This window comes from Drosophila arizonae, chromosome 3 (genome assembly GCF_054131065.1).
Source record: "Drosophila arizonae isolate 15081-1271.41 chromosome 3, UAZ_ARI_1.0, whole genome shotgun sequence".
Classification (NCBI taxonomy): Eukaryota; Metazoa; Arthropoda; class Insecta; order Diptera; family Drosophilidae; genus Drosophila; species Drosophila arizonae.
In genome coordinates this window covers 390828-418051 of record NC_142923.1, presented here as the reverse complement: position 1 = coordinate 418051, position 27224 = coordinate 390828, and the positions used below count along the sequence as shown (strand labels likewise).

Sequence of the window (27224 nt, the reverse complement as noted above, 5' to 3'; positions counted from 1 at the left end):
AGCTGATGTGGGCAATTCACGAAACAACATTCAAATGAAACACGTTTCGTTTAACATTCCATCACGCTTAACCTTCACTCTTTGATGTAGCTTAACACTAATTTGCATATATGTATAAATATGCAGATGTATTTGTGTGTATATATTCGTATTCCCTTAACGGAGTACAGACCTAGTAATTACAAAATTAACAGTAATTAGTGTAAGCTATTGCTCTCTATGCGATTCTCAATAATGAATTAGCTGCAGGAGTATGTTTCCTTACATGTCTACATGTATGTGTGTATGTATATATGAATAGTAATGCACAATGTAATAAAAATTGAGCCTCAAGCCTAGTGCATCTCTGTCCGAAGAGGTCTACAGCGCAGTCGAGTGCGAGTATTGAGCTTTGCTTTTAGAATCAAGGCGAAATTCAAGTTTACACACTTCCGGCTGCCGCATTTTCGAAAAAGAAGAAAACAAATGGCAACGGCAATGGCCGTGGCAAAGAGAAATGACCAGAAGCGAGTCAGCCAGAAACGTGAGCGTGAAATGTATATGTAAATGAAAATGAAATAAACAAGTCTCGGCCGCTTGTCAGTTCCGCACAAGTCTGCAAGGAAAATGGACGCCGGCAGTTGCCATAAAAAAGTATGTAAATTCTATTAAACTCAACCGACTCACACACACACACATGCATATGCATATACAAAGTGTAATTGGATATACGAAGGGCAAATCGCAGATATTATTGAAATCATGAATTGACAATCAGTGAAATTGATTGCTGCCCAAGTGAATGAAACACAAAAACACCTATCAGGTAGCACAGGCTAGGGCAGCATATGCCTCTGCCGCGTCCTCTGTATTAGCTCGATTGTGGGGCAGGTCAATGCTTGGACGAGTGGGCGTGACGAATAGGCTGGCCAGCTGTGGCCCGAGTGACCCGAATTTGTTGTGATAACTGCCGAGCACATCCCGTAAAAGCGACGATTTGAAATGCCACTTTATTGTCGGGCCCACCGGTAATGGCCAGGTGCTAATCACGTCGACCTGCCACGGATGTGGGCACGGAATTCGTCGCTATGACGCAGCCGTGACACTCGCCGCTTCGAATCCGACTCTGACTCCGGCTCGGGCACGGTACCGTCACGTTGTCCACAACATCTGCCGGATGTAATAAAAGCAAAGAGCATGGGAGCCATACATTGGAGCCCAGGCAGAGGCACAAGTAATGGCAATGCCAACAGTAGCAGCAGCAGCAGCAACGGAAGTGCAGGTGGTTACCATCCTGTGTCTCATCAGCCATCCAACCAACCAACCAACCAACCAACCAACCATTGACCATCGTCCGGCGGGCACTGCGCTTTGTTTATGTCGATAGATACATACATATATATATATATATATATATATATATATATGTATATGTGTGAGCTCGTAAATGTAAGAGGCTCCACAACAGCAGCTGCTAGCCACGAGCTTTCGGGGCTTTTATTTCTATACATGCATATATTTTTATGCATATTCACAAAGTGAGCAAGCAAGGAGAGTATATTAGTTTTGCATTGTGCAGAGTACGGCTTCAAATATATTCTCTAGCTTAGCTAGCTGGTCGAGTACTATGCAGTCGAGGCTGCCTCGTTCTCTCTCCTCACACAGTGTGGAGAATGCTGCATTTGTAATGGTAATGGTATGTGGGCTCTCAACCTATTGCACAATGCAACCAGTGAAACGAAGGCCGCGTCGAACCTTTAAGCTTCAAGTGGAAACCTTTTGAAGCGGACCAAAGGCTCTAGTGGTCTTTCCACAATCCATGAGCCACAGGCCACAGGCCACAAGCTGGCTGCAGTTGATTGAAAGTAAGCTCAGCTCTTTTTTTGCTGGGCTCATAGAAAATAAGTAATATTTATGTTCGATTTGATTTGCTATTTGCCACAAACAATAAATAATACGAGTGGAAGAGCTGGCGGCACAGATATCGCCATCGAGCACACTCGCGACTCACGGGGAGCCAGCAGAGTGTTGATCAAATTTATTTTCATTAAAATGTCAGCTTTGCCTGTCAGCGGCCTTAGTCGCCACTCGCCTCCCGCCTCGCCACGCCCTGCCTCGCATGTGGTGCGGTTGGCAGTTTGCTGGCGCCTCATGTCCTTGTTGACGCTATTCGTTGTGGCTTTGTTATGGTTGGATTTACTTACTTTCTTTTCGCTGTCTTTTTTTCGCTTTTGCAGCCCACGAAATTGAATTCCGCAGAAATCGCTTTGAGTTCGCAATGTGTGCGCGTGCCCCACACATTTTTATTATTTTATGACACGGCAAAAAAAAAAAAACAAACAGACAGACAGACCGACAATACTTCAGTCAGTCCTCCACTCGGCCCGTTCCATTTGCTGATTTCGTTTTGTTTTGTTTTCTGTTGTTGTTGCCAAAATTGAAAAGCTGTGAGGGTCTCGCATGGGATGCAATAAAATCGGTGAATTTGCCACCAAAAAACTAAAATTGTTTACAGTGTATGCGAACTAGATAGTAACAAAATATTTTCCATACTTCGTCCAGTCCGCAGTCTGCATCTGTTTGCTCTGCTGCGAGGCTCTGTTTGCCAACCGCTCGGTTGGGTGTTTGAGGAAGCGTGCTCCAGTTTCAGTTTCAGTTTCAGCTTGGGCTTTATTTTTATTTTTAAATTTTGCTTTTGATTCGAGCTGTCACATCGTCACATATATTTATATTTAATTTGCAAGCGCTGTTTATCAAGGACTTGATATCCTCCTGGCCGTCCCTGACACACTTTTCGGCCAGCTAGAGCTGGCGATGGCGCTGGCAGTGCCTGCTAGCGGCCCAGGAAGCCGGCTGAATTCGCATCGAAATGCGCGCCTAGTTCCCTTCCTCTTCACCCGGGCACGGGGGCCGGTAAAAAGATTAATTACTCGAATCCGGCTGACGGTTAGAACACATTTCCCGTCAGTTAATTAGCGAAGCTGCAGGCAATCGCTCTCTTCCTCTCTCTCCTCTCTGTCTCTTTCTCTCTCTCTCTCTCTCTCTCTCTCTTAATCTCTAACTAAAATACTCAGAGGTGGGGGATAAGAGGAAGACTGATGACGTCTATCCTCATACTGAGCTCAGCTAACACAATGGTCAATTGTGCGAGCATTTGGTCCGTAATTGTTGGCATTGATTATTTATGTGCGACAACGAGGCTGCTGACAGATGTCATCGCTTTTGTTTTAAGTGTGTCAGCTATTCAGGCTCTGCATTCCGGGACATCAATCATGCTCAGCTTAAATTGCACGGACTCTGAATAATTGCAGAAATTCTAATTACTTTTGATTGGTTGCAGATGTCGTGCAGCTGACAGCTGAACCATGCAAATGCCTTGCGGAATAAATACAAGTTTTTGCTTTATCGCTATCGTTGGTACATTTCTAGTTTGGAATAGAGTATCAGGTTGGGGAGTGTTCGACTAAAGGATGGCCTAAACAGTGCGAAGATTGCGTACACCTCAGGAACATTCGTGGATCCCTTCAAGTTTTTTCTTCCTTGTCGTTTCCTAAATCGCATCTTTCATACGAACGGATATATAGCGAAGCAGCTCGTCGCCCTATTCAAGAATCTATATACTTTGTGGGCTCTGCCACGGCTCCTCTGTTTCCATATACTACAAGCATTCATTCACAATAGACTCGGTTTTGTAAGAGGCATCAATTCCTAAAGTTATTATGAAGACTGATTTCTTCCATTCCTCTCTATTTCTTACTTGAGTGTTCGGCGGATCATGCTGATCCAACGATCGTTTGATGGGTTGGAATGCTCGTGTGTCGACAGCTTTGCCAATTGTCGAAATTTTCTAATTAATCACATGCATATCGCAATGCACAGCACGACAAAAACTATCGCCTGCTCGTGTTTAGTGCAAATCATGCAGGATTATAATTAACTGTCGCTTGAATAGTGCAGCTGTACATGCCTCGACAGCTCTGAAAGATTCCTAAATTGAGTTTATTATATGTAGGTAATAGAGGTCAGCAGGGCAGAAGAAAAATAATTATAATTGACTTTGAGGTACAAGAAGACTCTGCTCAAAAATCTGTATTATTCTTAAATTGCGAGTGAAACGAGTTAGCTTGAATTCCAACGAGTATTATCATCCGCGCTCTACTCACATAACTAAGACTTACAGCACATTAAAATATGCCAATAAAAGTGAAAAGTATCTTAAGATGGTTCAGCAGCGGGCAGCATCATGATCGGAGGCAAAGGAGCTCGGTAGTAAATGCTAACAAAAGTCATAAAAAGGGAATTAAAATACAAAATTAAATGCAATTTAAATGCGTCCAAGCGTGGAACTCCGCACTCTTGGCCAACAGGGGGAGTAAAGGCCAAGTTAATTCCGTCTGCAGCTTGTGCTTAGGATTATTTAAATGAATATTCGTTGGCTTCTGGCTTGGGGGCATTCCGTTCCATTATCATGTGTATAAGTAATTATGCCAGATATTGCAACATCACCCAAATTTGCATATGTATATGTGGGTGAATGCCTGTGTGTTTGCGTGTGTGTGGGTGGGGGCAAGAGACCTCTGGGTCAGCGCTGTGCATACATCAATTGCCAAGCCAATGCCTTAGCCCTGTCGAGCATGAATATGTGGGTCACAGCCAGATAACTGTCAGCTGATACTTTTATCTGTATCTAAGCTTCCACCTCCACCGGTATCCAGCGAATCTCTGTGCATGTGTGTGCAGCGTGTCTGTGTGCTCCTAATGCGCTTCATCTGAATCCGTTTGCCTTTGTGACAGCTAACGAGGCTTGGAGCTCAAGTGAAGGGCTCTGAATATGCAAATTAGAGCTAAGCAGGATGGCCGATGCGGTTGCGGTTCGAGTCCCATCTCTATTTTTACAACATTTTTCTCTTAGATGACCGCGTCAGCACTGATGCTCATAGCTTAAATTAACAAAGTTTATAAAGTACGTATACGACCTGTTGAGCAGGTTGGATATTTTAGAGAAAGCCAAACAAAATCCAGGTAAATCTCGAAGCGCTGAACGCTGATTGACCCAGCAGCAGTCCCACAGAATAACAAGGAGAACAAGTCGAACGGCAGAGGGAGAGGGTGAGTGGGCGGATATGCAAAGCGGAACTACGAGGACACTTTGAGTCCATTAGCTGTTAAGCCGCACCACAGGCCAAAAGCAGCATAAACACACAAAAACACTGAAACAGAGAGAGCAGCGCTATAATGCCATCACACCGCAGCTGCCAGCCAACAGAGCCATTCAGGGGACCCACTGACAATGTCCTTCAGCACCTACCCTAGCCGACGGAGTCGCATCTGATGCTGGCCGGCGCGGAAATTTGCGTTATATTTACCCAGTCGACTGTGGTGCACCCAACGGGCTTCTAAACAACCCCTGCCCGGTGGTCAGTTTGATTACGAGCCAATAAATAAATGAGACTCCCAGATGCAAGCAATTGCGATTACACTGTGCAGCAGGGCGTATGTATTCCGCAAACTCCAAATCTGACAAAACTTTTCGATCAGATTTTCGATTTTAGAGTAGGCGAGCATCAGAGTTAGAAGTGTGATATACACAATAACGCAATTGTAATCAGATATTTGATAAAAGGTTAAAAGAGCAACTCGAATAAGAATTGTTACAGTTTTTTAACAATAATACTACTATATAATATAGTATTAAAATCCTGTTAAAGTTGCCTAACAGTTTGTACTTAACAGTACAATTAGTTTTCCTGTTGTTATATTTGGTTCAACTGTAATTATTATACAGGCTATATTTTGTCGGCTAGTGTTATTGCTGTTGCGTGCGTTGAAGGCGAAATGCTATTATGCTGTGTTAAATTTATAATTACACACATTTAGCTATGTGTGTGCGTGTGTGAATTTGCATCTAGACATTTGTAAATCTGTGATTAAGTGCATCGGAAATGCAATTTATATTCCAGTTATATTCCGGAATCGGAAGTTGTCGTTGTCAATAGTCAGAGTCAACTTATTTTATGCATAAGCACTACAAAAACTGATTTAATTTCATTTCATTTGAGTGTGGATTACAGAAGTAAATAGAATTTCGAACATAATTACTTCATTATGCGCAAATATGTTGTTTATGCCCCAAATAGGCTATGCAATCAATTCAATTTGGAATTCAAATTGACAGATTTTAATTGACTTTGCAATTGCTGTGATGCTCTCAGATAGTTTGCATAGCTGAAGCCTTTAGGTGCAACTTAATTGATTTGCTATGCCACTTATTTGCTCTCAAGAGCCTAATTTTGCTGCTAACACATATAAAGTCAGATATAAAACAGGTAATTGTGGATAGGGTATATTGGTTTTGTGCCCAATTTGCTTATTATAATGCAAGTTAATAATTGATTAGGGTTAGCTTATCTGTCTTAGTCTTCTCTGTCTGTCCATATGGTATCCAAAGGTCAGATTAATAAAGTAAAGGCAACCGCGTTATATTATTAGAAACAATGTGAAATACTTTATATAGGTACATATATGTGCACACACCCACGAATACACACACATAAGACTTTTTTAGAAAATTTCGCAAATATCGATTACCACATATCGGTTGCATAAATATGTTGCGCTGGAATCTATTTAAAGTTTGCATAAATTATAAATTTGTTTGCCTTTGGGGCGGATCAAACAATCCGTCAATATGTTGACATTAGAAATTAGCATATTCGCAGCGCTGGCATCAGAGCTTTTACCGTTAAACGGAAACACTTGAAAGGTCATAATACATAACACATGCACAAGCAAACCCGCTTGAATATCTTTAGGGGTTGGGCCGCATGGGATTTGTGTTTACAATATTTAGTTTGCAAATTAGAAAAACTCTTATTAATTATTTTGAATGAAAATTGTTTTCTTAAAACCCCAGTTTAGTTCAGGCCTAAAGTACTTCACAGTCGGTCAGTCCCGGATAGCAAACTCCCACATCCTAATCACATGTTCGTTTGAATTTGTATCGTTAAGAGACCCACTCCATACTTGAGTCGGCAGAACAAACTCTTAAGTTTGTGCTTATCCAGTAGCCAAGCTAGCTTGAGCAAATTATTCGACAGCATATTTCATATGAGATTTATGTGGCCCGCCCTCTGGCCTCTGGACGTTGCTGCTCTGTGTGTGCTCTGACGTACGGAAAGACTGATATTTTGGCTTTTCTCTTAATGCTAAGAATTAGTTCATGTTTCAGGCCCCGCCCACTCTTTTACACAAAGTCGCAATCTCACCTAGGTACACAGACAGCGCCCACACCCAGCTCGTTGGCTGTGGCATTTTGTTTTGCTTTAGAGGCGGATTTATTTTGTGCTTACTTTCATTTGTTTGTTTATTTCGCTTTTCGCATAGTCACAAAGGTCAAAAGCTGCCCACATTTCTCCTTTGGCCATTCCTTTTCGGCCCTTTACCGCTCGTATGTGGGCCAGTTCTCTGTGTGGGGCGTGCATGGGTGTGGCAAGCGCCAACTAAATGGTAGTTTGTTATAGAAAACGTGTTGAATTTTCTGTCTCTACATATTTTATTCACTATTAAGCACCACCAGATGCAAACTACTGGCTTGATACAACCAAATGAATGTGATGTATTCAGGAAACTAATTATATCTGACGAGATACCTGCAAGGGATATATACATATCTAATGAATGCCACAATATATATGTATATGCTTTATATGTTTGTCCACGCCTCTTCTGCCTTTTTCTGTTACTGACATTTGTGCTAAATATACCCACCCATATCGCCTCCTCGGTTTTAGTGTCTAGTTAGCATGCAAATATATGCAGAATGCCAAATAATTAGATTCAACAAAAGAAAAACAATTCCGGTTTTATAATACACTTCATATAAATACCTTTCTTTGTTATACTGTGTAGTTTATACACTCTGCTAGTATCTCATGTTTTTATTGCTTAGAACATGTTGGTGCTCGATATCTGATATCGGATACACACAGCCCACATTCTAGGCCTGCTAGCACATAGACACTTGTGCATATACATACATATATACACCCTCCACATGGAGGACCCGCCATCAATCCGCAGTCAAACAAGAAAGAATATCACGTAAAGAGATTTTAGCTTGTTTACAGATATATTTGTTCGCGTCACAGTATATCAGAGTCTTTGTGCGTAAGCGCGACTCGCTTTGCTCTCGTTGTCAACTTTGCATTTTAACAAGCAATTTATGGCCACGCCGAGTTTTCCCGGGAATAAACAGAAATAGCAAATATTATGTATACGCCGTGGAGACAGACTCAAGCCAAATTGTAGCTGTTTACTGTCTGCTAGGACAATGCGCTGTGTCTGTGTCTGTGGCTGCGTTCGATGGGCTTTCTTTCTTTTTGAGGCATTCTGGCATAATTAGCATAAATGTCATAAATACTCCTAGTTGCCACGCCCACGCACAGGCAGCGACACTTGGGCGCATGTAAGTGTTGTTGTAAGTGGGCCTCGAGCTCGGCATCTCTTTTATTCTCTTTTATTTTTGGAAGCCTCCCTCAAGTACCCACCTCCCACAATCCCTCTCCCATACGCAAAGAAAATATCGATTTAATTTTTTTTCCATTTAAAATCAACATACAAATCAAATCAAACAAATGAAACGAAGAAACATAGAGCAAAAGCGAAAATCAAATCAATTCAAATCGAATAAAAATGTTTGTGCGAAAAGAATGCGAAAAATCAAAACAAAAGCAAAGCAAGGAATAACAACAACAAATGGAGCGTTTTCGGCTTTTCCTGAGCTTCAGCAAAAAGCTTGCCAAGGACCTCAACAACAAAATTCTGGACTTTGAAGAATGTGTATTTCGTCAACGAAGACTGCAATCGTTAGGTGCGTGGAATACAAAGCACAGCCAACACGTAGCCCGGCTCTCGGCTGCAACTGCTGCTGATTGTGTCCTTGAGCACAATGCACTGCCCGTTAGGGAATTCCAAAAGGGCTTTCAAAGCATTTGAAGCGTGCAGCTTGAGGGTTAGAAAGACGAGCAACTAAAAGCCAAAAGACGCCAGCTCTGACTAATGCGTCTCAGTTGTCTTACTGGGGGAAGTTTCCCATTAAACTCGGCTCCAGTACTACGCTGATCTCTCATGCCAGCTAAACTCCGCTGCGTGCATCGGGGCGTATACGTAATGTGTACTCATAACACTTTTCAGGCTGAACTGCACCTTGTGAATGCTGACAGAGTCAAGTCAACTTTTTCATTGATGTGCGATGCTGAAGAAAAAAATCTCTTATGAGCAGAGCATACCTGACAAGGTGACCCACGATGAAGTTGTTGAGGTAGATCCGAATGAAAATGTGAAGCAATTGATTTTCTCTGATAGTACTTTAACTTATCTTGATTTTTTGCAAGTAATAGTTACTCGATTTTCTAGAAGAGTCCAGGTAGGCACGCCTAATGCATTGAACACTGTCAGCGAAAGGACAGTCTTGGCTTGTTTTCTTTTAAACTACAATTAATATTCTCAAAATAGAAAGCGAGCATATTCATATTAATGTGAGACCTAGCCAGCTGGTTGAGCGATTGCCCAGGATATAGTGAAGCACTTCCTGAATGTTCTAAGCAAATTTTTTGATATATGGAATCTTAATTAGAGAGTATGGAATCATGATTAAGTTAATATGATATTTGCATATTCACGATTCAGTCAACAAATTCTAGAAAGTTATTCATTCCAACCACTTAGCTTGACGATTTGGGTCAGAGTGAAAAGGTCAAAGATACAATTAATAATTTTACAAAATATTTTCAGTATAGCTAACGAGGGTTACGTATACATATAGTTTGTTAAAGTTATTATTTATTTATTCATGTAATTGCTCATTCATTTAATTCGTTTATATATTGCTTGGTAATTTATTTACTTGCTGATGTTCAGCGTGTAAGTAATACATAGAAAATTGATTTTGCTCCTGCCGAGCTGCAATTGGGTCAGTTAGCGCTGCCTAGTCGAAACTACAATTACAATCGAAGCAAGTGGGGAGACTCACCTGTAACCAGGCAGGAGTATTTACAGTTGCAGCCAGCGAGCGGCTTTCACTTTGTCACACTTTATTGGGGCTCGTCTCGATGCTCTCGTTAGTTTAATTGAATTGGCCCTAGGCTGAGGGCTGCCGTGACCGTTGCCGTTGCCGTTGCCGTTGCAGTCGCAGTTGCAGTTGCAATCGACGTGCCGCGAATGTTTCAATTCCAGCTAAAGCCAAAAAAGAACCTGTTTTGGATAAATTTACAACAGAGACGGTCAGTTGCTCTCGCGCGACTGATGAATGGCGCCTCGCTGTGGCCATTACTCGCGGATTCAGAGCACGGCGCAAAGTTCAGTGTTCGGTGTTCGGTGTTCGGTGTTTGGTGTTCGTTGGTGAGTGTGTTCGGTACTCGGTTCGGCATTCGCTTGATGAGAGTTGGGGCTGAGTTTGTTGTTGTTTTGCCTTTGACTGGAGGCAAATGGGCAAACAATTCTCAGTTGTCGGCAATGCGACCGGGAACTGGGGACTGGGGACTGGGCCAATGGGCCAAGTGCGAGCGCAGCGAAAACAACAGCAACAGCCACAACAATGCCAAAAACAACAACAACACCACCAACCAGCAACCAAGGCAGCGAAAGCGAAACGGAATAAATGCTTTAAATAATTTATTGCATTTTTAAACGTCTGTATATGTATATGTTCGAAAACAGAAGAAAGGAGGGGTACAGAGAGTGAGAGAGAGGGACCGTGAGAAGGGAAGACAATGCTCCGCACAACATAATAAATACAAACTATGCACAATTTCAGTTTTAACAAAATTTTATATCCTTTGGCCAGCTATCTATGTGGATTGGAACACGTTGGGTTTTGAGTTCAGCGCGCGTTCGCCTACCGTTTGAGAGAGAAAAGAGTGAGGCGTCCACTCCGCTGCGTGACTCGAACTGAATTGAAATGTTGGCGTTGCTCGAGTCTGATGGAAAGTTCGCCTCGCCGAGTTGCCTCGAGTTCCCCGACATTTGATGTTGGCTCGTCGTGCTCCTCCTCGTGGTGTGTGTTTTCGTTTCGTATCTATAAAGTTTATATTTCCATTGACACCCTTTCCCCAAGTGTAGCTGCCTTCGCCTAACGCATCTATTCTGCGTTCCACTTCCATTTCGTTTCGCGCGAAAGCTCTCGCAAGTTCTCTCGTATGCTCCAGCTGTTTGCTATGCCATTTCCAGAATGCACAAGAATAACAACAATTGAAGCTTTTACATATGACCTAACTGAACTTTTGCTCTTTGCTCCTTTGCTGTCCCATTGATATCCCACACAGCTGTTTCTGCCTGCGTGCATCAATGTGTTCTTTAAAGTTAAACTTGAAATGAGAAATAAATGGCTTGATTTCAGAGTACTTTAATAATTAAATTAAATTAAATTAATTAATATATTCTTCATATTACATTGAGTCTTTTGTTAATTTGTTTATAAAGGCACATGTGCTGCACTCACTTGCTCTGGCAGCAGTGAAATGTCTTAGCTACTCGCTTCCAGTTCGAAAAGCTCTTTTTCTGTGAGTGCTGCTGCTGCCGCTGAGCTTTCCAGTTAAGTAACAAGCAGGCGGCTACTCGCAGAGCTTTTACTCAGCCAAAGCAGCCTGTTCGCTCCGCTGTTCGCATTTCATTGATGCCCAAATATAGGTCAACAACGTGCTTCGTGCCCAGCGGTAGGGGTGAAGATAGCGAGGGGCGCATTGATGACGGCAGAGAAAAAGACATCGTTGGAGGGTTTATCAGTACAATCGAAACAATGCTGCCGCTGCTACTTTGTGCTAGTAAATGCAAGCACACACATGCACAGTGTGGGTGTGTAGATGTGTGGGCTTCTCCCTCTCACTCTGTCTCTCTCTGTATTGCTCTGACTTTCTCCATCTCCTTCGCTGTGACCAGACATTGCTTAGGCGGCCAGCATGAAACGAACGCGAAAACAATTTGCACGACAACATTGCGTATACGCCCCGTTATCATCAATGGCTGAATTTATGGCCGACCTTGTCGGCAGACACAAATATTTGGTGCATTTGTCACGACTCATTGCTGTTGCATGGCATTGTGCGTCCCATAATTAAATTGAGCGTGGAATGCTGTATCTTTTAACTCGATGCATTCCACGAATTGGGATGAACATTGAGCCGACAATTGGTACTTTCGCTAAACGTTTTTTCTGGATCATGGATTATCTTAAATGTGCTTCAACGCAGCCGAAGGTAATGGAAACGAGTTCGTTGCATTACACCAAGGACTTACTTAAGGAATAATGCGAAAGCTTGTTCAGTGTAAAGGACCTCAAGGACCTTGCAGAGCTCGCAGCTTGCGCACCTTCCAATGCCCCAAAGCTAAATAAAAGCGGTAAACTTCCTATTGAATGGCTCACCAGACACATTTCTTGGAGTCCAGCAATAAAATGTATTTCAAGCACTTGAAAATTCCATTTAGCTTATCGCAAAGCAATTTGTGTGGCTAAGTTTCCACAAATTATCTACGGGAAACAATGAATGAATATTTGTTATTGGCTCACGACGCTTGGGGCGAAGCCATTCTTAAGGTAGACATTATAGCCAGTTTCTAGACGGTAATTTTTGGTGTTGCATCATTAATTATTGCCCATAAATCAGTGGCAGTTACATTGAACAATGTTTATTTAAAAATATCTTGAAAGTTACTTATGAATTGGAAAGGGACTCATGATCGATATTACATGAAAAAAATACGAACGTTGCAGTCAGCCGTGACCGACTGCAAAATGCTCATTCACAGCGATAGTGGGCGGATCGGGAACATTTTTACACTTCATAATTCCATAATTGTGTATACGAAGTATATTTTAAATTGCGTCGAAAAAATTGAATTTATACAGGCAGAGAAACAGACGGACGAACGGAGACCCGAAAATTGCACAAAACCAATATGCATATTTCACTTTCCTGATTGAGTGTAATGTTGATCACGTCATACCATGATTGTAGTCCTAGCTTACCTACAAGCCTTCAAACGCGAGAGACTCTCATATCACTCTCTCTATACAATATATGTATATCCGTATCTGCCTCTCTTCGTGTCTCTATCTCTCTCTGTCGCTCCCTCTCACCGTCTCTCTCTCTCTCTCTCTCTCTCTCTCTCTCTCTCTCTCTCCCTCTATCTCTTTTACTGCCTCTCTCTCTGAGGGGGGACTTTGAGATAAAGATTTAGATTCAATGACAATAGCAATGAGAATTACATCAGCATAAGCATTTTATGAGCCGATTGCAAATTTTTTGTTTGTTTATTTTCATGGTCGCAAATGCCTATGTGCTCATATCGAAGGTATTTAACTTTGACTTTTATAAATGACAGCACATTATGATTAGGACTCTGACATTTGTGGAGATAACAGAAAGCACTATGACAAATCGTTGTGCAAATACAGCCAAGAGTTTCGGCAGTTGAACTTTGTAGCATTTATCGAGTTTTTAAACATGCATCTGTTAATATTAATATTGACTTTCTTTGTGTAAAAGAGAGCATTATTATACAAACTATTTACTTTTACCACGAATTGTCTTGGAAATACTCAACTTAAAGTATTTCATTTGTTGCGCAGAAAATAGATCATTAATCAAGCCATTGGCACACTTTGCTTTATTGATTAGAAATGTCATACATTTTGTAAGTCATTTCGAATCGTGATTATATAAAAATATAGCTCGTATTCAGTACATAGATATAATGTTGAGTTAAGTTTTATGTCCTCATTTATTAAGTGAAAATAGTATTGCCTGCCAGTCAAAAATTTGATCGAGTCGTGTTTTTTGGAATATATTTGGAACATACAGTCTTAAAGTTGACTTATTGATAGCATCCATGAATAGACTAGTTAGCTAAATGGTCTGCCCATTGAAAGGTGACAAACATCGACTTCCCAATAAGCTCAGCTGTTTTATGGCAGTATTTAGACCGTGCTGAATCTAAGTAAATAGCAGAGCCGTAGCTGGATGATATGTGTTCACATCCCAAACGACAATTAGTGACTCATTGGCGCGATATATGGCTACTTATAAAGACTTGGCTAAAATTGCCGCTTGGATTGGCTCATTGGCCGATAAGGACGCTTCAGAACATCGATAGATAAGCAGATTTCCTTTAACAAATATATTTCATTTATTTGACTATCCTTTACATTTGATAGTGCGCAAAGTGAATTCCCTGGCCGAGTTTTCGATGTAAATTTCCATATAATTTTGCACACTTGATCGAATCCAGCCATATGGCGAAACGACGCGATAAGACTAGTCGGGGCTGCCAAAAACATATTCAATATTCATTATCAATATCAACTGTGCCGCCGACGCCGCTCTGGGAGATAAGAAACGAAATGACAGCAAGGGCCACAGTAGTAGACCTCCCCGTTCACAAGTTAACGAGACTCCGGGCCGAACAGAACTTCACGGTCGAGAACCAACGAAAAAACGAAAAAATAATAATAAAATACAAGTGAAAACGGCTGTCAAAATAAACACCAATCGTTGGCCAAATATTTGCTAAGCAATTAAAAGAATCCACGGCGCGTGTGTCTCGGCAGTGCTCCATCCAGCGCAAACTATCCAAAACTTTCCGCGAAGCGGTTTCAAGCTTCTCTCTGCTCGTCGAATAGGCAAAATGTCTGAATTTCTAAGGGAACATGTAAGTTCTCAAAATATGTTGGAAAGCAAAATAAAGTTCCGAAATAAATTACTCTTTCGGTCATAATAAAGCCCAAATAAAAAATGAATGAAGATACAAAATATGCCTAAGTTCTATTAATCAACAATATAATGTAACTATAAATAAATAATAAAACCCAAATAAAACCATATTTTTTTATAGTCTTTCGTATTAGAACTGAGATAGTTATTATAGATGGAAGATAGTTTGCCTAAAGTTTGCTATTTTCAATTAAAGCAAGCACATGATAAGCCAATTGTGCTCCTTATCGAAAGAATGTGTGGCAGTATTTTGGTGGATAATAATAATGATCGACATTAAGATACGCTGTACTGAGCACTCCTGCTATAAGATTAGCAAATCATATATGTGCTTACCCGCTCTGACTGCTGACTTTGATTGATCGCTATCAATTTGTCGATTGTCGAAGTGCTATAGTAACCAACTAGCTGCTACCCATTCACAGTTGGATGATTAGTTTTCGTTATGAAATGTGAAATAAGTGACGCCATTTGGGCACTCTGAGTGGCTCCTATCCGTACGTATGTTCAAATCAAAATCCAAAGCCCACTTGTGTCAGCTGGCAGCTTGATTGAGTCTAGGCGTATGCGACAGTTAGATCATCGTGAAAATTAGTTTGGAATAAAGTAAACATTTATCAACCTGATATGGGGACAACATGACCTCATATTTCAGCCAGCATTTGAAAATCACGCCTATAACGGAATATTCTAATCAGGAATCAACCTTTCACTGTGGACTTAGCAGCATTTATTTATTTCCCTTGCTTTCGGTGGTGCTTAGTCATACTCCTATCAAATAGACTTCGGCACAGGTGTCTTATGTTATTAGAGATACCCAAGGAGCAGAGATAATGTATAATAAATTATAATATGCATTGATATCTGCTACTTTCTGTCTGCTTGCCTAGAATGAAATCTTTCTGAAGAAAATCTAGTTTTTTACTAGAGCCAAGATTGCTTTTCGCAATTCTCTTTTGGCAGTCATTAACTGTTTGTTGTTGTGCCATGTTTTCCGCTCCGATTGTAAAATTTCGATAAGACTGTTTGTTTATCGACATTCCTGCGATAAGATAGGCACATCGAACATACATATTTGATTCTCCTGCTGTTCGCCTATTGGCTACCGTTTGCCTGCTTCATTATTCAAATAAGCCACCAAATAAATGCTGAAGACTTGAAGAGCTTTACTCAGCTTTGATAAGTGTCATTAAGACTTCGAGTGTTATCTGTGGTTTCTATATTATATATAGTATAAATGGATATATTGTATATGGTCTCATTCTTGACAAAGCTGAGAAACATTCTAAATAATATAATAATAAATGATACAAGTTAAGTAAAGTATATTTCATTACCATAGCAATTTGAGTTGAAAACAGTTCATATGTTGAAATTTATGAACTGCTCTGAGCACAAGATCTCTTATCGAAATTTATGTTGCGCCCATAATTGTGGTAGCTGCCAAAAGTGTCACCTTTCGAGGTAGAGATATGAGCAACATTAATTGCTTTACATGACGGCAGTAATCGATTTCTAAACACCCGGAGTTCCTTGACATTGGGTAACAATTTCTTCACCCAGAAGGTCTCGATACCGATATCTAATCGCTCATGTTGAAGTGAGGCGCGTGTACAACACTTTTATTATTACATTGATAAGATCTCTCATTTGAGTCGCATTGATGATCAATTGCAGGGCGAATACGTCTGGGTTAAGCCGCAGAACACAAGCAGCGAGTTCGCAGTGCCATTCGGAGCTCGCATTGTGCGCACAGAGAAGACCCAAACTCTGATTTGCGATGATTCCAAGAAACAGTTCTGGGTGCCGGCGGGCGATGTGCTCAAGGCCATGCACGTGACCTCCCACGCGGACGTGGAGGACATGATCACACTCGGCGATCTGCAGGAGTACACGATCCTGCGCAACCTGCAGACGCGCTACGACAAACAGTTCATCTATGTAAGTAGACATTGGTAAGCACTAATAGTGTCCACGCTAATGCCTGCTGATTCCTCTGCAGACATACACAGGCTCCATGCTGGTGGCCATCAATCCCTATCAGATACTGCCCATCTACACGCATCGCGAGATCCAGTTGTACAGGAATAAGAAGTTGAATGAGCTGCCGCCGCACATCTTCGCCATTAGCGACAATGCGTTCCAGCGCCTGCAGCGGTTGAAGGAGGATCAATGCGTCGTGATCAGCGGGGAGTCGGGGGCGGGCAAGACCGAGAGCACCAAGCTGATACTGCAGTACCTGGCTGCCATAAGTGGCAAGCACTCCTGGATCGAGCAGCAGATCATTGAGGCGAACCCAATCATGGAGGCCTTCGGCAATGCGAAGACCGTACGCAACGACAACTCCTCGCGTTTCGGCAAGTACATTGACATCCGCTTCACGCCCGAAGGTACCATACAGGGTGCTCGCATACAGCAGTACTTGCTGGAAAAGTCCCGCATTGTGTTTCAGAGTCGCGACGAGCGAAACTACCACATCTTTTACTGCATGCTGGCCGGGCTGACTGCGGCAGAGCGGGAGAGGCTGCAGCTGCAGGAGCAGTCGCCCAGCCAGTACCACTATTTGGCACAGGGCGGCTGCTTTGCACTGCCTGGCAAGCAGGACGAGAAGGACTTTGCCGACATACGGGCTGCCATGAAGGTGCTATCGTTCAAGCCGGAGGAGCTCTGGAGCATACTCAGCCTGCTCGCTGCCATACTTCATTTTGGAAACTTGCGCTTCAAGGCGACTGAGGTGGCCAACCTGGAGGCCGCCGAGGTGGACGATCCAGCGAATTTGCGGCGCATAGCCCAGCTCTTGGGTCTGCCAGAGGCGCCTCTCAATGCGGCCCTCACGCAACGGACGATCTTTGTGCATGGCGAGCACGTGGTGACCAGCCTGTCTAAGGAGGCCGCCCTGGAGGGACGCGATGCCTTCGTCAAGTCGCTTTACGACGGCATTTTCGTGCGGATTGTGAAACGCATCAATGAGACGATCAACAAGCAGCCGGAGCAGCCAGTGAACAGCATCGGAGTGCTGGACATCTTTGGCTTCGAGAACTTCGACAACAACAGCTTTGAGCAGCTGTGCATCAACTATGCCAATGAGAACTTGCAGCAGTTCTTTGTCGGTCACATTTTCAAGGTATCAACGAGATTGCATTCAAAATAGGTGAAAGTACGTGTCTAATGCTATTGGTCTTGCAGATGGAACAGGCGGAGTACCAGCTGGAGCATATCAACTGGCAGCACATCGAGTTCCAGGACAATCAGGACATACTCGACCTGATTGGCATGAAGCCTGTGAATATTATGTCCCTTATCGACGAGGAGTCCAAGTTTCCCAAGGGCACGGACCAGACGCTGCTGGAGAAGCTGCACGTGCAGCACGGCAATCGCTCCATATACGTCAAAGGCAAGACGACCCAAGCCTCGCTCTTCGGCATTCGGCACTACGCCGGCGTCGTCATGTACAATCCACTGGGCTTCCTCGAAAAGAATCGCGATTCCTTTAGCAGTGACCTGCGTAACCTCGTACAGCGCTCCAGCAATAAGTATCTGGTGGACATCTGCCCGCAGGAGCTGCCTATGGACACGGCCAGGAAGCAACCCACTCTGTGCGTCAAGTTTCGCAACTCGCTGGACATGCTAATGCGCACGCTGTCGCAGGCCCATCCCTACTTCATACGCTGCATCAAGCCCAACGAGTACAAGGAACCCAATGTAAGTAGATCGAATGTTCCGATCAGTGAAAATCTCAATGTCAGGTCTTTTCTGGTAAAACTTCGTAAAGCATTCTAAGAGTAATCTACGTTAGTCTCCCACAATAGTGTGAGGCTCTTAAATACCACATGGACTCTATATCAAGTCGTTATTAACTCTTTGATGAAATGACTTTCATCAATTTCAGTACTTAGTTAGGTAATCGTAAATCGATTCAACGACCCATTCCCATCTATTTTCAGAAAAAATACTACTACAACTCTCTTACTAATATTAATACTAATTTGAGTTCTTTTTCCTTCTTCAGAACTTTGACAAGGAGCTGTGCGTCCGGCAGCTGCGTTACTCCGGCATGATGGAAACGGCGCGCATTCGTCGGGCTGGCTATCCCATACGCCACGAGTACCGAGCCTTTGTGGAGCGGTACCGATTGCTGGTGCCGCGGACGGGTCCTCTGGACCAGTGCGACTGCCGGTTGCTGGCTCGCCAGATTTGCGAGGCGGCGTTGCCAGCTGACTCGGATCGTCAGTTCGGTCGCACGAAGCTCTTCTTGCGGGATGAGGACGATGCACTGCTGGAGGCGAAGCGGTCGCGGGTGATGCTTAAGTACATCGTCACCATTCAGAGAGGCATACGACGGGTGCTCTTCCGCCGCTACATGGACAAGTATCGTGTGGCTGTAGTCACAGTGCAGCGGTATTGGCGTGGCCGGGCTGAGAGGCGGAGGTTTTTGACCATGCGACGCGGCTTCCACAGACTGGGCGCTTGCCTCGCGGCCCAGCGGCTGACCACACAGTTTACAATGGTGCGCAGTCGCATGATAAAGCTGCAGGCTCTGAGCCGCGGCTATCTGGCTAGGAAGCGCTTCGCCCTCGAGCTACAGGCCAAGCGGGCGAAGCAGAAGGAATCGCAGCAGCAGCTGAAGCTACTGAAAGAGCAAGAGCAGCTGCGCCTAAAGAAGCTGGAGCAGCAGCGCCTCTTGCAGCAGCAGGCGGAAGCAGAGCAGCGGTTGAAGAATAAGCAGGCAGAGGAGCAGCGCCTCAAGGAGCAGATCGCTGCCCGCAATGCTGTGTCCATGGCTGCCGTGCATCAGCCCAGGCGCACAAAATCATTGAAGCGATCAGAGCAGCCGCAGGTGAGGGTGAATGTGATTCCTGCGCCCACATTGCAGGCGCGTATGTCACTGCCGCCGCCCCCTCCGAATGTGACAGTTGCGCCAGTCGGTGGCAAAATGAATGGTAATGCACTGGACAGCCCCGGGTACATGGACGTGGAATCATCCAAGCAGATTGTAGACGACGTGTTCGGCTTCCTGAATGACGAGCCCGACGTGAGTGGTCCACTGGGGCCGAATGTCAAGGAGAAGTCTTTGATATTCGAGCGGCAGTTGCGCTTGCGCAAAGACGTCCCCACCAAGCTGCTGTCCCGCCCCGTCAACTACTACGAGGCGGCGCCTCGAAAGATTGTCGATCAGACGCGCCTCTAGCAGTTGCGAGTGCTCGGGCAGCCCTGAACAAATTAGTCAGAGTATATGTTATGTTAAGTAGTTGATAGCTGATATTATCTAAGGAGTGCGATTGAAAGACATCCTTGGTTTAACGCAAGCATCTCTTCCAATCGCTTCACACGCTGGGTAGGCCATAGGAGAGTGTTTCACCTGTACATACGCTATATCAATGTCGGTGGACATATGTACATATATGTAGAGCCTATGCATACGTACTTGCTATCGATTCGTTTTGTGATCGTTCTTTTTCTATGTACCAACCTATAAATTATACATATTTTGTAAATAAAAGCCGCTTCGGCGGTGAATATCTAAGGAATCGAGAGATTTGTGCAATCCATTTCGTCTTTTCTTCATTACACGCCTTTAGTTCTGGTGCATGTGGTAGTTGCTTTCGGATATCCCATATGTGTTTCCGTTCTTGTTGTTCTTGTTGTAGTTGTTGATGTTTGGTCATTTCATACTGTGCGTGTTACCAATTTCAATGTCCAGAAAGTTATCTGATATATATTTTTGGACTGCAGCACTATCGGCGGAAATTAGAACATAATTCTTGCTCTTGTTCCTAATCTATTTTTAATTTGTGAGATAAGAGTTACCTTACTTTCGATAATATTTGTATATAGAATAGGGCAACATATTAGAGCTTTGATAGCTCTCAAGATTACTCAACAGCTTTTTGTTTTGTTTGATTATCTTTTGGGAAAGTCGCGCAAATAACAAAAAATACTCAGCGCCTAGTCATTGGGCAAATCAAACTTGATTTCCTGAGTCGACGTATATGATATAAAATACAAGTTGATTTCGTGACTTTCAATTTACTTTACTTTCATATTTCCGATTCCTTGCTTGGGTCTCCTGTGCGAACCTTAAGATATTTATATGTGTGTATATTTCAATATTTATTCACTTGTATTTATTTATTCCTTTGATTGGTCCTTAATTCTACATAGACCTCCATAGGTACGCGAGGAAAACCTGCACACATATTAATTAAACTATAATAGTTATTCAATCAACATAAAATAGGTTTTGAAGTGAAACCAGAGTAAACAACAAACAAATTTTAAATATTTATTAACAACAAAAATATATACATATATTTAATTTCCTTCGAGTTCCGCTGGCTAGAACCCATATACGCACAGGTTGAGGTGCAGCAAGCAACTAACTTTAAAGTAAAGAATTTATCAAGCAAAGCCCCCGCTATCGCTATCAACAGTATTAAAACTTCAAAGCACAATTCCCCTACTGATTAATTAAATAAAATGTGATTGTAAATTATATTCGGACTCTTATCGGATCGACAAATCTTCGGCGCAGCTGTAGCATAGAAAAACTTAAGCGAAGCCACATTGATTATAACTGTCTAAAATTCAAATGACTAAAGGCATTTATAACAAATTATTTCCGCGATCGTGTGTATAAGAGAAACCATAATATGATAAATTTAAGTCTTGCATGTTGACTGTGGAATACCCTTATTGGAGCTTTGTTATATTCATTAAGTTTTTTTCTGGTTTCTGGTTGATTGGTAATTGTAGTCCGCTGTGCAATATAGTATTTTGATGTCTTACTCCTATTTTTAAAAATAGATTAATTTGAAAAAGACGAACACCATCAGTTCCGCTGGCACCATTCGATTGCCCAAGCCAATCCCTCGTAATGTGGACACTTCCGACTTTAGCTTCTTAAAATTTGCCTCTACGTACTTTAGCAGTGGTATCACATATCAGCATGAAAAGAAGCCCCTGAAGCAGGCCCTACTAAAACATGATCTGCCCCTTGATCAAACGGCTGCTAAGGTAAGTGACATATGATAGATGTGATAACTAAATGCCAGACTTACCATTATTCCTTCAATGATTTAGGCCATTTGGATAATGATTCTGCGCTTTATGGGCGACCTGCCTGAGCCAGTTCCCAATCAGAGCCCACTCTCTCTGCGTAGTCCACAGCTTATGCAGGAAATAGCGTCTATCTTAGGCGCCAAGCCCCGGCGCTTTGTGAGACAGACTGTTAAACGTCAGCCAAAATTTTTTGGCAACGCTAATGGCCAACGGGGAGCTGAAGAGTTCTATCAGCTATGGCTAAATGCTGGCAGCAGTCATTTGGATAAGATTCATTTCATCATCGGGCACGGCATCTTGAAAGAAGAGTTGAGGTTAGTCGACAGTTCGCACAAAGTTCTCTTTATACCAATCAGTTATAGATTATAATTGACATATTTTGAAAATTACTTAACACGAGATTTGGCTGAATAATTTGAAGCAGTGCTGCTGTTAGCGCACTAATGCGATGACTTTATTATCCGCCACATATGCCTAAAGCAGTGCTGCTGTTAACAACGGACTTATACTGTTAATCAGACGAGATCTGTTAACTTTACTATCTGGCAAACAGCTTCGGCAGCAGCACACGTTGCTGCACTGCTTGGCTAGTGCACTCAGCTAAGCAGTGTGAAGCAGTTTCTGTTAGTAAATAATATATGAATCAACTCAATCTCATGTATTTTGTTGCTTATTATTACAGCCTTATAAATATTACTTTACTTTGTATCTTACAGGGATGAAATTCTAGCACAGATATGCAAGCAGCTTTATCTAAATCCCAGTCGCAGCTCGATCTCCCGAGGCTGGCTGCTGCTGTCGCTCTGCCTGAGCTGCTTTCCACCCACATTGAATTTCGAGCCCTATTTGCGCAGCTATCTGAAAGTGGGCACTGCCAAATTGCATGCAGCGCCAGCTCTGCAGAATCTGGAGCGCACCTTGGCCAATGGAGCGCGCTCACAACCGCCATCGCTGCTCGAGCTGCAGGCGATTCGAAGTCGGCAGCCTCTAAAGCTGGCCATTTATTTGACGGACGGCCAGGCGCGCAAGTTGCAGGTGGATGCAGCCAGCACAGCCCGAGAGGCAGTGCAGCAGCTGAGCGATGGACTGGAGCTGACCGACAGCTTTGGCTTCGGCCTAGTCTTGTCGTTAGATGAGAAGCTGATGCCCCTGGGAGCTGGGCGTGAGCACATCCTGGACGCCATTTCCAGCTGCGAGCAAAGGCAGCTGGATGCGCCTTGGAAGCTTTATCTACGCAAAGAGGTGTTCGGCGCCTGGTATGATCCCACACTGGACCCCAAAGCCACACATCTCATCTACAAGCAGATTATGAGCGGCCTAAAATGCGGTGAATATCGCTGTCGCTCAGAGAAGGATATTGCCATGATCTGCGCTTTGGCCACCTACATCGAGCAGGGAGCGGGACCCGTGGCCAGGCTGACGGACAGCCAACTAACGGCCTTTGTGCCTCGGGACTTGCTGGCCCCAGGTGAGCGCGCTGTCCATAATTGGAGTCGTCTAATTGCTACCATGTACGAGAGCAGCGCCTATGTGAAGAAAGGGCAGGACCCGGAGTCGCAGCTGCGCGCTATGGAGGACATTTGTCTGTTTGGCCATCTATCCTGGCCCATGCGCCATTCTCGCTTGTACGAGGTGCAGCACGTGTCCGGCCCCAAACTGCAGAGCGAGGATCTTATGTTAGCCATCAATGCAGCGGGCGTCGCGCTTATTGATGAAACGGAGCAGGTGCTCGCAGGCTGCAGCTATGCCGAATTGATCAGGGTTCAGTACCAGCCCAATGATCAGATGCACGTGCTCACAGCGCAGCAGGAGAACTTCGTGCTGCAGTCGAGCGAGGCTCGTGATGCCGTCGAGCTCATTGACTACATGATGCTGAATTTGCAGCAGCGCTCCAGTTACGGCGTAGTCATTCAAAGTTCTCAGCCAGACCAACTGAAAGATCAGCTGTCCGTAGTGCCCGGGGATCTAATTCAGTTCGAAGCTGGCGTCATGGGCGCTCAGCTAATGGCAAATGATCCGCAATGCAGCTGGCGTGGATGCTCAAATGGGCAGTGGGGTCAATTTGTAGCCGGAAATGTGCGAATTTTAGCCACACTAGTGAAGCCCAGCTCTCACCTACAGCAGATATTCAAGGAGCGAACAACGAGCGGCTTGGTAGAGGAATCCACTTCAATGAAGTCCCCAAATGCTCCGCTTCGTCGCCAGCATAGCTTGGCCAAGTTTGCAGACTTGCAATTCCGGGAGCGCTTTGAGTTCGTTTTGCATTTGTAGATTTTAGTTTTGAATATGTATTAATTTCATTTTACCGCAGATCGGAATTGTCGCCTTTGTGGAGATATTCCGCTGAGCCGCTTAAGGCGCCGCTCCTTAGAGCTCTGCATGCCAAGCCGCATTTGTACCAACAGGCGCTAGTCATTCATCATCACATACTGAAGGTAGGCGATCCGAGATATGCTGACTTTGTACTGTACTAACTTTGTAATGTAATGTGTACCTTTTCCTTAAGTACATGGGTGATATAGCACGTGGCAATCTGCCAGTGAACACGGATCTGATCTTTCAGCCGGCACTGCAAGATGCTTTGATCTGCGACGAGGTCTTCTGCCAGCTGATGAAACAGCTCACCGAAAACCCCAAGGAGGTGAGTGAGCAGCGTGGCTGGGACCTGCTCTACTTAGCCACAGGGATCATGTCGCCGAGTGTCCTCATAATGCGGGAACTGGTTCTGTTCCTCCGCCTGCGGAACGATTCACTGGCCGATGCGTGTCTCCGCCGTCTGAAGCGTTCTGTGCAGCATGGCCAGCGGAAGCTGGCGCCGCATCTGATTGAGGTTGAGGGTATTCAGCAGCGTTGCCTGCACATTTACCATAAGATTTATTTCCCGGACGATACGGTGGAAGCATTTGAAATCGAGTCCCACACGCGCGGCGCTGCACTCATCACTACGATAGTACAGCGATTGGAGCTGAAGTCTCAACTGGGCTTCAGTATCTTTTTGAAGATGGGCGAAAGGATTTATGCCATGCCAGAGGCTGAGTTTGTCTTCGACTTTATTACAGAGCTGATGCAGTGCTTGCGCCAGCAGAAAACCATTCGCTCCAGTTGTGATGACCACTACCAGTTGCATTTCATGCGAAAGCTGTGGATTGACTGCCAGCCCGGCAAAGATCTCAATGCGGATCTGATCTTCACCTACCCACAGGAGCTGCATAAATACTTAAAGGGCCATTATGCCATTGGACTTGATGTGGCCCTCCAACTGGTTAGTCTAATAAACAGGGCGAATCCAGACTATGATGAGGGACTGCCGCTTCAAGACCTTTTGCACCGTCTAGTGCCTGAAGATCTGCTGCCATTGCACACGTTTGCCGAGTGGCATCAACTGCTGGGCCCCATCCTCAAGAGAGACGCTGGCCTCGACGAGAAACAGGCAAAGCTAATGTTTCTGCAGGAGCTTGCCAAGCAACCATGTTTTGGATCTACTTTCTTCGTTGTCAAGCAACTGAACGATCAGACGCTGCCCGAGCATCTGTTGATTGCCATCAACAGCGGAGGCTTCCACCTGCTCGATGTGAACTCGAAACATCTGCTGCGCAGCCACAGCTATTCGGAGCTGGGCATGTGGAGCTCAGGGAAGAATCACTTTCACATACGCTTCGGAAACATGATTGGCGCCGCGAAGCTGCTCTGCAGCACCACCCAAGGCTACAAAATGGATGACCTGCTGACCTCCTACATGCGATACTTTAATGATAAGTAAATGGTAGCAATAAACATTGGATTATATGTAATTCAGATTGTGCGCCGTGTCGATCAGGGCAACCATGCCAGCCATCAGCTCCTCGCAGTTCGCCAGGATCTGAGCGGGTGGCAGTACAAAGCCAAAGTTGCCTTTATCGCGAAACTCAATGGTGTAAGCCACTTTCTTGTTCAGTTCATTAAAGACCCAATCCACAGACGAACCGGAAGCGACATCTGCAAGAGCGTAATCCCTTTTAGTTGGACGTGACAGTAAAGACAGAGAACTAACTTACACAGGACGGAAGCCGTGGAGCCATGAACATAGTCGGTGCTGTAGACCAAATTTTTAATGGCACTGCCGAAGGCGGCGCCTATTTCAAGTAGGTCGTTGTAGTTCTCTGGAAACTCCTCAGCTGTATGACCGTAAGGGGAAAGCAACCACTGACCATAGGAGTGGAATGAGAGGTACACGTCGAATTTGTCCTTGATGGACGTTAGGTAGTCGGCCAACGCCTTTGTCTCTGGCTCTGACCAGGGATCCTCGCCAGCATATGTCTCGCTGCAGGGGTCCGCCGAAGCACCATTGTTCTCCATGAAGTGCGAGTCGAAATTGCGATTACCGTCGACTCCAATACACTTCGAGGTGGCGTGTGGCTGCCGGGTCTTGCGCCACAAGCGGTTCTATAGATAGGTAACCGGTTAGTGCTTACTTGTCAGATGTGTGTATATATTAAGTGACTTACAGATCGATGGGAGTACTCAAAGCCATCCACATTAAACACGGGAATAATATACCAATCATAGCTCTCGGCCAACTTGCGCACTTCTTCCTTCTGCGAAGTAAGCAGCTCGTTGATGAACCAGGTTGCAGTGGCGGAGGTGATCCATTCACGGGCATGGATGTTGGACTCTATGAATATGCCGGGCTTATTCGCCCCATGGGAAATCTTGATGCCACGAATGTTACGCCCCTCGTACGATTTACCAATAGAGAACTCTTCGGTCACGGTGGGATATGTGGCAAAAATGTTATCTAACCATTCGTAGATCTCGGCCAGCTCGTGGTACTGCCTCCAGCCAAAAGTGCCGCTATCTCTGCTGGATACTTGCTCGTCGTCGATAAGCCTAAACACCAAATAAAACTTTATAATAGGCAATTCTCCTTCTTATCGCCACTGTGTGCCACTTTTAGCATCGAAAATCATCTTGGGTCCACTTACTTTTGTACATTGGGTATCGAGAGCTGACTGCTAATGCCATACAGCTTAAGGAGCAATTGAAAGGGCCTTGAGGCAGCGGGGCTGACCATTATGTCTACCTGCTTGGAGTGCTCATCATACTCCTTCCAAACATTGAACTAAAAATCAATTACAAAAATCTATATCAAATCTATGCCTATAATATTGAATCCTCTACATGCCTTGTCGCTAAGTTCGCTCAGTCTGTTTATCAGCGATAATTGAATCTTGTTTCTGATGCTGAGGCGATGGACACTGTAGTTATCGTAGCGCACTTTCGGTGGGTCCTTGAGAGTCCCAGCGTTGGCTAGGACTACAAGCGTTGCTAACACCCATATCACACGCATTGCTAACTTTGACTGATTGATATCGAAGTCTATACTTGATAGCTTAGTTTGCACTTTCCAAGACTTTTATTATGTTGAACTTATCTAAATTAATT

At 44.1% G+C, this 27224-nt stretch overlaps 3 protein-coding genes across 6 annotated transcripts in view; 1 reads left to right on the top strand and 2 right to left on the bottom strand.

Annotated features, from left to right (window-relative positions):
* Slob (Slowpoke binding protein) overlaps positions 1-11530 on the bottom strand; it is a 35303-nt gene extending 23773 nt beyond the window's left edge. The window contains exons 1-3 of one of the 3 annotated variants that reach the window (XM_018002903.2): positions 11428-11529; positions 10878-11342; positions 10010-10230 (exon numbers count right to left, since the gene is read on the bottom strand). The gene's annotated coding sequence lies outside the window, so the exon portion shown is untranslated. Of the gene's footprint in view, positions 1-10009; positions 10231-10877; positions 11343-11427 lie in introns of all 3 variants that reach the window. The other 2 variants (XM_089463289.1, XM_089463290.1) reach the window with 2 other exon arrangements.
* Positions 479-25563, top strand: Myo28B1 (Myosin 28B1). 2 transcript variants are annotated; one of them, XM_018002913.2, is made up of 10 exons: positions 13770-14682; positions 16422-16685; positions 16747-17868; positions 17931-18446; positions 18754-19776; positions 21549-21758; positions 21825-22117; positions 22520-24055; positions 24115-24238; positions 24310-25563. In XM_018002913.2, exons 1-10 carry the CDS (start codon positions 14659-14661, stop codon positions 25561-25563), a joined length of 6366 nt encoding a protein of 2121 aa, XP_017858402.1. In that variant the 5' UTR covers positions 13770-14658. The 2 variants fall into 2 exon arrangements, with proteins under 2 accessions (XP_089319397.1, XP_017858402.1); XM_089463271.1 differs by lacking the exons at positions 13770-14682; positions 21549-21758; positions 21825-22117; ... (1 more) ...; positions 24115-24238; positions 24310-25563 and adding an exon at positions 479-633 and having other exon boundaries at positions 18754-20272.
* On the bottom strand, positions 25529-27162 carry LOC108610671 (zinc carboxypeptidase). Its single transcript, XM_018002912.2, has 5 exons — positions 26965-27162; positions 26765-26901; positions 26288-26669; positions 25838-26225; positions 25529-25778 (listed from the first exon to the last, which is right to left on the bottom strand). The coding sequence occupies exons 1-5, from the start codon at positions 27127-27129 to the stop codon at positions 25585-25587; spliced, it is 1266 nt and encodes a 421-aa protein (XP_017858401.1). The 5' UTR covers positions 27130-27162; the 3' UTR covers positions 25529-25584.
* Positions 27163-27224: the final 62 nt, after the last annotated feature.